This window comes from Salvelinus fontinalis, chromosome 6 (genome assembly GCF_029448725.1).
Source record: "Salvelinus fontinalis isolate EN_2023a chromosome 6, ASM2944872v1, whole genome shotgun sequence".
In the NCBI taxonomy this organism is placed as follows: domain Eukaryota; kingdom Metazoa; phylum Chordata; class Actinopteri; order Salmoniformes; family Salmonidae; genus Salvelinus; species Salvelinus fontinalis.
Window position 1 is genome coordinate 35030844 of NC_074670.1, and position 11298 is coordinate 35042141.

The following is an 11298-nucleotide window of genomic DNA, read 5'->3' on the forward strand; positions in this document are numbered from 1 at the left end:
TGAGACAGTGGATTGCACAGTCAGATGGAACAGAGTAAATAGGCATTTTAACATCAGATTTAGCCGGTGGTAAGTTTTGTAATAGACACCGGCTGGAATGCGGTTTTAACCAATCAGCATTCATGATTGGACCCACCTGTTGTATAAATAATATTTTACAACCGCTAATGAAACTAACATTGTAAACGTTTTTTTTTTATCAGTGTTTATTTCCTGATAGTTGCTGGTTGAAAATACAATCTACACAGGACCTTCTAATCAGAAGGTTCGCATGGGGTAAATTGGTTAATAGACCAATAATAAAGAGTTCCAAACCTCTCTGCCAACAGCTGTTTTTCAGTTTTCCCCTCCCCACTTAGACCACTCTGTCACGCCCTGACCTTAGAGATCCTTTTTATGTCTCTATTTTGGTTTGGTCAGGGTGTGAGTTGGGGTGGGTATTCTATGTTCTATTATTTGTATTTCTATGTTTTGGCCGGGTAGGGTTCTCAATCAGGGACAGCTGTCTATCGTTGTCTCTGATTGAGAACCATACTTAGGTATCCCTTTTTCCCACCTGTCTTTGTGGGAAGTTAACTTTGTTTGTGGCACTTAGCCTTAAGCTTCACGGTTGTTTGGTATTGTTTATTGTTTTTGTCGGCATCATAAATAATAAAAGATTATGTACGCTCACCACTCTGCACCTTTGTCCAGTTCTTTCAACGGCCGTGACACACTCCCAGACAGTCCTAGCAAAATTCTTGAGAAAAATGTTTTTGCTTAAAAAATAAATAAAAAATCCCCATTTTAATGGAAATCTATATCTAATTGTTACCTATAAATTATTTTATATAAAAACAACTGCCTTTACCCTTTCTTCTCCCCACAGAGACAGAAGATAAACAGAAGGACATCCTTAACAACACCATCCCTGAGGTGAAAGACACAGGTGACTTAATTTGTTTTTACTAGTGTGTGTGCGTGTCCGTGTCCGTGCATGCGCATATATGTGTGTGGGTGTTCATTTTTTGTCTGTGTTGACTGTGTTCATTTTGTTTCTGGTTCTTAGGGAAGTATGTGGGTGGTTACCGTGGCCTGTTGTCAGGGGTGACGGTGCGTCCAGGGAGTGTGGAGCCCCACAGTGTGGTGGAGTGTCTGTACGCCTGCAGGGAGGGGCTGGACTTTGGGGACCTGGAGACCTTGGGCTCAGGCATGAAGGTAACCTCACCCTACTGTAGAGGAGTCCTATTGGTCACTGCCTCACTTGGCTAACGCTTAGAGTGGGCTTTGACGACCAGCATTTTTTTCCCCTTCATCTACAGGGTTTGATAGGTCAGGGCACCCAACGTTTTGTTAACATCTGCTATATGTCCTACTCAGATTGTTGTGTACAAAAGGGTTAATTTCCCCCTGATGGATATGGAGTCTACTGCATGATATATATCTGTGCACATGCAACATACAGTCAATCAAAACTGAAGTCCCAAAATGGTGGTACCGATGAAATATATATAAAGAGAATACATAGCCAGAATTAACTATGTGTGTGACTATGAGGGGTGTGCGACCTCGGAGCATGAACTCTTGAACTTTGACCTTTTTAGGTGCACGTGAACCCCAGTCAGTCTGTGCTGGTTCTGGAGGGTGATGACATTGAGAGCTTCAACAGGGCTGTGCAACAGGTCACCTACAGGAACTCTCTCCGCTTCGCCACCCCTGGAGTCAGGCCACTCAAACTGACCACCTCCCTCAGGTACACGCTTACATGTACACACACACACACACACACACACACACACACACACACACACACACACACACACACACACACCAACACAGAGAGGACTAAGTGATCTCGCTCTCCGAGGCCGACGTGAGTAAGGTCTTTAATCAGGTCAACACTCGTAAGGCCGCGGGGCTGGACAGTTCCACAGCGTGTTCTCAGTCCAGGCGCAGAACAAATGGCAGGCATATTCACTGTCATTTTCAACCTCTTTGTCCCAGTCTGTAATCCCCACATGTTTTAAGCTTATCACCATCATTCCTGTTCCCAAGAAACTCTGAGGCTTCATGCCACAATGTCTACCACCCTGTAGCACTCACATCTGTCATCGTGAAGGGCTTTGAAAGGCTGGTTATGGCACACATGAACATCATCCCAGACACTCCAATTTGCATACCGCCCCAACAGATCCGAAGACGACGCAATCTCATTTTCAATCCACACTGCTCTGACCCACCTAAGAGGAATGCCTACGTGAGAATGCTGCTCATTGACTACAGCTCATCATGCAACACCATTTTCACCTCCAAGCTCGAAACCAATCTTAGGACCCTGGGACTGAACGCCTCCTTCTGCAACTGGATCCTGGACTTCCTGACGGGCCGTCCCCAGGTGGTGAGGGTAGGCAACATCACCTCCGCCACACTGACCCTCAACACAGGGGCCCCTCAGGGGTGCGTGCTTAGTCCCCTCCTGTACTCCCTCTTTACCCACAACTGTGTGGCCATGCACAACTCAAACACCATTATCAAGTTTGCTAATAACATAACGGTGGTAGGCCTGATCACCGACTACGATGAGAAAGCATACAGGGAGGAGGTCAGTGGCCTAGCATTGTGGTGCTGGGACAACAACCTCTCCCTCAATGTCAGTAAGACCAAGGAGCTGATTGTGGACCCTTCCACATCGACAGGACTGCAGTGGAGCGGGTCGAGAGCTTCAAATTCCTGTGTGTCCAAGTCACTAAGGACTTAAAATGGTCCGCACACATTCGTGACGAAGATGCGACAGCGCCTCTTCCCCCTCAGGAGGTTATAAATAAAAGCTGAAATGAGTGCATGTGTGTGCATGTGAAACTTTTACTCTGCAAATGTATCAGAGCACAAGGATATACTGTTATGTTGAATGATAGCATCCCTGTGCAAGGAGTGGAGCTTGATTTGCAGCTGATATATGAGTCCCGGCTTTTGCTCAACTAGGTAATCTAGCCTTGGGTAAGAGGAAGCACGGTTGAAGCATATAATCTTGAAACAGTATATTTTTTTATGACACAGTGTATCGCACGTTGTATTAAGTTCATGGATGACCAGAAAAATGTGTTCTATTTTTGGGTTAATGCACCGCATAGGCCTACACGGGTCCTTTTTTATCCACTTTGTTGATTTAAATATTTATGTACTTTGAAGTGCATGTTGGTCCTACCTATCTATGTACTTAAGTATCTGACCCATCGCAGGAAGTGATGCAACAACCGGAAGTCCTCATTATCTAACCCTGTAGAGGTTTTTTTTTATTATTTTTTTTAATGGCTGCGCTTATTGTTGTGTTTTTAGATTAGTCGGATTTAAGGTACAACAGTGATGTTATGTTTTTAGGCTTGTTTTGAGATCTGTTTCTTTGTTTGTGTTTTTAAGATTAGTCTGATTCCAGGTCAGGAGGTTATTTGCTTTTCCAGTGTGTTCTTCAGTCTGATTTATCAGTTAGTAGTTGGAGGGCATGTTTTTAAAGATAAGACTAATTTCAGGTCAGCAGTTCTTCCAGATGGCTGAACAGCAGGCCCTTGTGGAGAGTCAGATATAGCAGCTGCTCACTGAAAGAGCGCGAGAGAGAGAGAGAGAGAGACAGTATTACGAGAGATAGATAGTTCCAACACTCACACACTAAACAACTCAGAGCACCACTTGAATCATAAATCAAGTGCTGAATCGCCAAATAATAACACAATTTCAAAGTGCTTCTGAAAAGTGGCACAATTAGTATCAGACAATACAAACAATATCATTATAGTCAAGGGTTTTTCAATCCTGGAAATCCACAGGGTGTGCAGGCTTTTGTCCTAGACCAACATTAACGCACCTAATTTGCCTAATCATCAAGTCCTAAAACTGTTTACTTATAGAGAAATAACTGGTGCCCTATTTGACCCCCCCCCCCCTCCCCATTCTCTCTCTTTCTCTCTCCTCTCTTCCCTCTAGGTGTTTCAATGAGGAGAGTTGTCTTACGCTCAGGCAGTTGGAGGGCTACCTGGTGGTCCTTCAGCCTGACGCCCCTCAGATCTCCCTGTCTGGGGTCGGCCCCCACCTGGCCCGCCCTGCGCCTGAATTCGAGGGCCCCCGTGGTGTACCCCTCTTCCCAGAGCTGAGGATTGTGTGCTCCCTGTCTCATGCTGTTAACACAGCCGCTCAGGGCATGGAAGGAGGAGGTGAGCCAGAAAAAGAGCCCTTCCACGAATACGACAATGCGGGGGTAGAGACTAGTGCATTCCAATCACATCAATCTAATCATTTTGAGAGCATTTTATGTAGGAAGGACACCTACTGTACACGGATTGATGCTTCTAAAAATAATTATGTGAGCACGACTGATTACATATGGACCATTGTCTGGTCTTTGTGTGATCAATGCGTCGGAACAGATTAAATCATCAGTCAAAACTGTGCATATTTTAGTTAGATTCCACCCCTGATCTCAGCCTGTTTTTAATAGTCATTCAGGGCTGAGGCCTGGATCTCAAACTTATACATCACTTATTTTTCTTACACCTGCCTCCATTTCCACTTACTAGCAGTGCTACTTAATTATATGTCTGCGGACAAAGAATGTGAAGTAAGATCTGTCTTCTAAATCAGATTTTGAATTGGGGTGCATGTTTTCTAACCCTGAGAAACTATGTTCCCAGTCATATAGTTGGGTTGTTTGTTTAGCAGCAAAACCGACGCACGTGCAGATTGGGTTGACTTGGAATATAGTTTACATGTTGTCAACAATCTGTCTCCAGTGTTTATTGAATACATTTGCCCAATGAGCACTTGTTGTCTCTCAAATACGTCGTTAGAGGTTGTTGGTTAGCTAGCTAGCTAGCAGATTTTTGCCATATTAGCATTGACATGAAATCACTCAAAACACCTCAAAACAAGACTTCAAGAACAAGAGTCACTTACGATTCCACACAAGGCAGTTTCTTGTCATTGTTGGTTATCTGGCCATCCAGAATCACAACCCCTCACGGACTTCAGCCCCATTGAATCGTGCACATCCATCTACATATATTCGTCACTGACCCAACCCCCGTCCACCCATCAACTTTCCCCAATGATTGTGTGCTTGAATACTCATTAGGACCACACAAACCCAGTACTATTATTAGATGTGCCTTGTGCATCTCCAAGTGAGAATCCTATGTATGTGTGCAATGGCTGTATATTGGAGAGGAAGCACACCACATCTGTGTTTGTCATCCGTTATGAGGATGATGATGGTTATGTTAGTCGTCCGTTATGAGTGTTATGATGATGGTTATGTACAAGAACCTCTTTCTTCCTGCATGGGGTCTGTTCAGGTCAGGACATAGTTGATAAAGCTGTGTAGCAACAGAGAAAATAGTCTCTGCCAATGCTTTATCTGTGGCTCACTACCTAATCTATTATGTACAGTTGAAGTCGGAAGTTTACATACACTTAGGTTGGAGTCATTAAAACTCGTTTTTCAACCACTCCACAAATTTCTTGTTAACAAACTATAGTTTTGGCAAGTCGGTTAGGACATCTACTTTGTGCATGACACGTACGTTTTCCCACAATTGTTTACAGACAGATTATTTCAATTATAATTCACTATCACAATTCCAGTTGGTCAGAAGTTTACATACACTAAGATGACTGTGCCTTTAAACAGCTTGGAAATTTCCAGAAAATTATGTCATGGCTTCTGATAGGCTCATTGACATAATTTGAGTCAATTGGAGGAGTACCTGTGGATGTATTTCAAGGCCTACCTTCAAACTCTGTGCCTCTTTGCTTGACATCATGGGGAAATTAGCCAAGACCTCAGAAAAAAATGGTAGACCTCCACAAGTCTGGTTCATCCTTGGGAGCAATTTCCAAACGCCTCAAGGTACCACGTTCATCTGTACAAACAATAGTAGGCAAGTATAAACACAATGGAACCATGCAGCCGTCATACCGCTCAGGAAGGAGACGCGTTCTCTCTCCTAGAGATGAACGTGCTTTGGTGCGAAAAGTGCAAATCAATCCCAGAACAACAGCAAAGGACCTTGTGAAGATGCTGGACGCAGGTACAAAATAATCTATATCCATAACCTGGAAAGCCACTCAGCAAGGAAGAAGCCACTGCTCCAAAAAAGCCAGACTACGGTTTGCAACTGCACATGGGGACAAAGATTGTACTTTTTGGAAAAATGTCCTCTGGTCTGATGACACAAAAATAGAACTATTTGGCCATAATGACCATCGTTATGTTTGGAGGAAAAAGGGGGAGGCTTGCAAGAACACCATCCCAACCGTGAAGCACGGGGGTGGCAGCATCATGTTGTGGGGGTGCTTTGCTGCAGGAGAGACTGGTGTACTTCACAAAATAGATGGCATCGTGTTGAAGGAACATTTTGTGGATATATTGAAGCAACGTCTCAAGACATCAGTCAGGAAGTTAAAGCTTGGTCACAAATGGGTCTTCCAAATAGACAATGACCCCAAGCATACTTCAAAAGTTGTGGCAAAATGGCTTAAGGGCAACAAAGTCAAGGTATTGGAGTGGCCATCACAAAGCCCTGACCTCAATCCTATTGAAGATTTGTGGGCAGAACTGAAAAAGCGTGTGCGATCAAGGAGGCCCACAAACCTGACTCAGTTACACCAGCTCTGTCAGGAGGAATGGGCCAAAATTCACCCAACTTATTGTGGGAAGCTTGTGGTAGGCTACCTGAAATGTTTGACCCAAGTTAAGCAATTTAAAGGCAATGCTAGCAAATACTAATTGAGTCTATGTAAACTTCTGACCCACTGGGAATGTGATTAAAGAAATTAAAGCTGAAATAAATCATTCTCTCTACTAATACTCTGCCATTTCACCTTCTTAAAATAAAGTGGTGATCCTAACTTACCTAAGAGGGAATTTGTACTCTGATTAAATGTCAGGAATTGTGAAAAACTGAGTTTTTAAATGCATTTGGCTAAACTTCTGACTTCAACTGTACTTTTCTGTCTCCACAAAATTGTTCCTTTTAACTGTCTGCTTTCTGTTGCTCTCCCTTCCTTTTTTTCTCTGCTTTGCACTCTGCCTTTCCACTCTTTCCATCTTTTGTTCTCCCTCTCTCACCTCATTCTCTCCTCCATTCATCTCTCTTACCCCTGGACCCCCAGCTCTGATGTCAGATGCCGTGGCCCACACTCTGGACGGCTGTGAGGTCCAGCCCCTGGGGGAGGAGCTAAACCCAGAGAGGGAGGAGCTCCTGGTGGACATGGATGCCCTGAGAGAGAGGGGTTTGGAGATAATCAACACCACTGCTTACATCGCCATCACAGGTACCGCTCATTTCCCCTATTTGCTTTTATTTTAAAGGCCCACTTTAGCTGTGATTTAAACTGTTCCCGTTGAAAAACGATATCCCAGTTATAAATACGTAGGGGTAAAAAAAAATGTAAATCAAGGAGTTGGTCTGATGGGTGCACTCTGATGTCATCAGGCTCCCCCCTTGCTTGCGGGAACAATATAGGAGCAATAGAGGACTAAAAAGGAAAGGCTCACCCCCCCACTTGTGCCATGGAGTGAGGAACCCTGCACCAGCTACTGAAATGCACCTTTTGATAAATTCAATGCTAGTGAGGCTAGAAGTATGGTCTTTAATTCCAAAGAAAAACTAAGAAAATCTCTCAAACAGAAGTTTGGGAAAACTGCACCAGATGGATAGTCTGTGTGCTGAAGCGCTTCATTTACTTCCCACAGTGACATTCAGCATGGTGCGATTAGTTGGGATTTTGAAGTGACAATATGTTGCATATTGCATCGCACCTCTGTTTCACGTTCACAAACTGTAGCATTATCTTTTTGTCTTATTGTGTTGAACTGCCACTAAACTTCCTACTCTCCACCTCTCATCTCTCTCTTTCTCTCTCTCTCTCTCTCTGTGTGTTAGGAGCGGAGTCCATCTCCGTGTATGAGGATGTCCTTCGGTCTGTCCGTTACCGGCTGGCTAAAGGCTCGGCCCGCTTTGAGAGGCGGTTCCGTCTGTCCTGCTCCGAGATGAATGGCAGATACACCAGCAACGAGCTCACACTGGAGGTAACTAATCTAACTGACAATAGAGGCTGTAATTAACCCAAAATGGGTTGGCAAATAAGCTTCAATGGGGTGTACAATACCAGGGCACTAGCTAAGTGTTTTTAAACTAGCATTTAGTGGGTAGAGAGAGAGCACCACATTAGCTCAGTTAGTAAGAGGTTCTGTGACAAGGCTTCTTTTTCTTTTTTTATCTCTTTTACTCACTCTGTCTGTCCATCCAAATATTCATCCATTCTTGCTCTCAGGTGAACTTCCTGCACTCCCTGGACAGTCTGTACCACCCGTCTCACCTCCTGGCCTCCCAGCAGCAGTTCCTTCACCCGTCTCATCACTCTGGGGAGCTGAGCGGACACACCCTGCCTAACCCCCACCGCAACTCAGGTTTATACACACTTTATTTACCTCCGTATTAATGTCAACCTTTTTCGCTTGATTGACCTTTTACAGGAGAACTATGCTCTATATTCCTGAGTACATGCGTTTTGCTCAATGTTAAATCCAGACACATAAAAACAGATAGACGGTAACTCTACCATCCCCTTTTGTTTATATTGGGAAATCACCTATTCACTCTCAAAATAGAGATTCAAAATACAAAAAATCTCAGGTTAATTTTCACCACAAGATGTCAGTGTCACTGACATTAATGACAGGATGGTGGCTGAAATGTTCATATAAAACTCTTATTTTCCTCTGACAGTGGTGCCAGGAGCAGCCACAGTCATCATCATGGTGTGCGTGGGCTTCCTGGTTGTCATGGTGATCCTGGGAGTGTTTCGAATCCGCTCCATCCACCGTCGTGGCGAGGGCGCCAGGGGAGGGTGTAAGGAGGACAGCGGCCAATGGGATGACTCTGCCCTCACCATCATTGTCAACCCCATGGAGGTAAAGATCTAACTGTGTTTTTGCGGAATAGAATATATTTTTATTTATTCATTTCAGTGTGGAAGTTTTGAGTTTGGTGTAAGAGTAGAGACGATTTTAATGATTATTTGATCACTTCTTTCTCTTCCTCTGTCTCTCTCAGTCCTATGAGTCTCGTATGGGCATCTCAGCTGACACTGAAGGTGAGGAGGACGAGGAAGTGGTGGAGTCGCCTGATGACGCCAACGACGACCAGCGAATCATCATCAAGAAAGAGTGCAGAGACGGCAACCCCCGTCGCTACTAAGCCAATCGTCTTTCTCTCTCTGGACGCACCCATTTCTATGGAGACCACAAAACGGCTCGCCACTCACACACTCTTAACGCTTTTAAATATTAAAAACTGCTGACACCTCTAGTCTATGGAATGTAAACGTACAGCAACAAACACTGTATTACCACAACATCATAGCCAATAACAGTGCATTGAATGTTTCACCACGTAAATGTTCTACGGTACAATATATACAGTATACTCTAACCGCCTGACCAAAACAACCATCAAAAATTGTATGTGGTGCACTAATTCCTAACTCACAGGGAATTGACATTGTCCGGGAAGTCTGTGTGACACAGGCCGGACCGAGGCTACATAACTTAGTTGTAAAGTTAAGATTGTATATGTCTTATTATCTCTATATCACACTTCAGACACATTTGCCCACCACACAAAATGAATATTGAAGCAATCGATTCACACACAGCCTCGTGTCGGCCCCTCACACATAGACACAAGCCCTGATCCTGACGCTATCCCACACACCTCTAGATTTAATCTAGTCGTCTTTTTGCTGCACAATCTCTCTCTCTCTCTCTCTCTCTCTCTCACTCCTTCTCTCTCTATACATTCCTCAACTTCCAAAAACACGAACACCCTCCCCACCAGATCTGACTCCAGATCAGATCCACATTTATAGTAACCCTAATATAGAAAAACATAAAATTATAGGGTTCTAACAGACTTTTACATACTATGTACGCTGTGCTTCACATACTGTATGTGATGTGCTAAATTAGATCAAATAAATTGTACATGCAAAAGTGTACATTTTCAGGACTTTCCTTTTGTCAGGGTAGACTTTTAAATGTTAAATTGTATTGGTTGGTAGATCCCTTTCATTGTATGTTTTTGCAAGACAACCAAACAGGCTGCCGATACGGGCATAGAGTAACCTCTGACCCTTACCACAACCCCAGTGACTCGACTGAGCGACCCCAGCCCATTGTGACCAATTTGTAAGTCGCTCTGGATAAGAGCGTCTGCTAAATGACTTAAATGTAAATGTAAATTGCACTTTCACCACCCACCGCTCTCGTAACAACCTCACTATAACAACGACACACACACCACAACACCCGCTGTATCCAGAATGTCAGCTCAGCTCGGGCAGTTTTGATTGTATTACATTTTCTGTACATACAATTATTGTTATTATTATTGCAGTCAACGCTTGCTCTCTGTCTGTACTCTTAAAGAGGGAGCTGCATATACATATTATTTATTACCAATTACAATGTTTTATCATTTGACCAGCTGTTGTATATTTTTAAAGGTTACACCATCAGCATACAGAGTAATAATAATAGTAGTAGTAATAAGGATGATGATTCCTGGCTTGATGAGTGTATTCATTCGTGTGTTGAATTGTTGTAATTTAAAATCTTGTTCATATCTGAATCACAGTAAATGGAGGGGACATTGTGATAAATACCTACTATGTCACCCCTCTCGCTCTCACTTCTTCCTTCTTTCACACCTCCTTTAGAATATTCTTAAATCGTTCTATCTTCCTTATCTCCTCTCTCCCCCTCGTCTTTTTCTTTTCACGCCGGTCCCCACCATCTCTTTGGTCTATTGAATGTACCTCCTCCCTCCATCCCTCCTTCACCCTCCCTCACTTCCTCCCTTTGTGTTTATTGCTGTCTGTCTGTGTTTCAATGTGCAGTGATAAACCTGTCAGTAAATAAAGCCTGTTTTTCAGTGTAATATTAAAAATGGAATACAAATTTCATGAATTACTTATATTATTACTATGGTTACTATTGGGACATTAACTGTAATTATTGATACAATGATAACATGGATTATGACGATTATTGTTATTGATAACTGTCTGAAAACATTTCAAAGTTCATAATAAAACACTCCGATGACGTCTATATGCTGCCTGTTTTTTTAAAGTAAATAATCAATTTGAAAATATTTCATTATCACCATCTTCTGAGCACTTTTTGGATGGTTTGAGAGAATAGATAAGTTCCTTGGTAAAAGTCTACATATATCAGGAATAACCAGATAATATTTTCGTTCCTCT

At 43.2% G+C, this 11298-nt stretch overlaps 1 protein-coding gene across 2 annotated transcripts in view; it reads left to right on the top strand.

Moving 5' to 3' along the window:
- Positions 1 to 11143, top strand: part of LOC129857748 (calsyntenin-3-like) — a 32051-nt gene extending 20908 nt beyond the window's left edge. For both annotated transcript variants that reach the window (XM_055926271.1, XM_055926272.1), the window contains exons 11-19: positions 869 to 928; positions 1049 to 1197; positions 1584 to 1732; positions 3958 to 4184; positions 7141 to 7302; positions 7914 to 8059; positions 8305 to 8440; positions 8760 to 8944; positions 9087 to 11143. In XM_055926271.1, coding sequence (XP_055782246.1) covers positions 869 to 928; positions 1049 to 1197; positions 1584 to 1732; positions 3958 to 4184; positions 7141 to 7302; positions 7914 to 8059; positions 8305 to 8440; positions 8760 to 8944; positions 9087 to 9230 — 1358 coding nt within the window. In that variant the 3' untranslated portion in view covers positions 9231 to 11143. The remainder of the gene's footprint in view (positions 1 to 868; positions 929 to 1048; positions 1198 to 1583; positions 1733 to 3957; positions 4185 to 7140; positions 7303 to 7913; positions 8060 to 8304; positions 8441 to 8759; positions 8945 to 9086) is intronic.
- Positions 11144 to 11298: the final 155 nt, after the last annotated feature.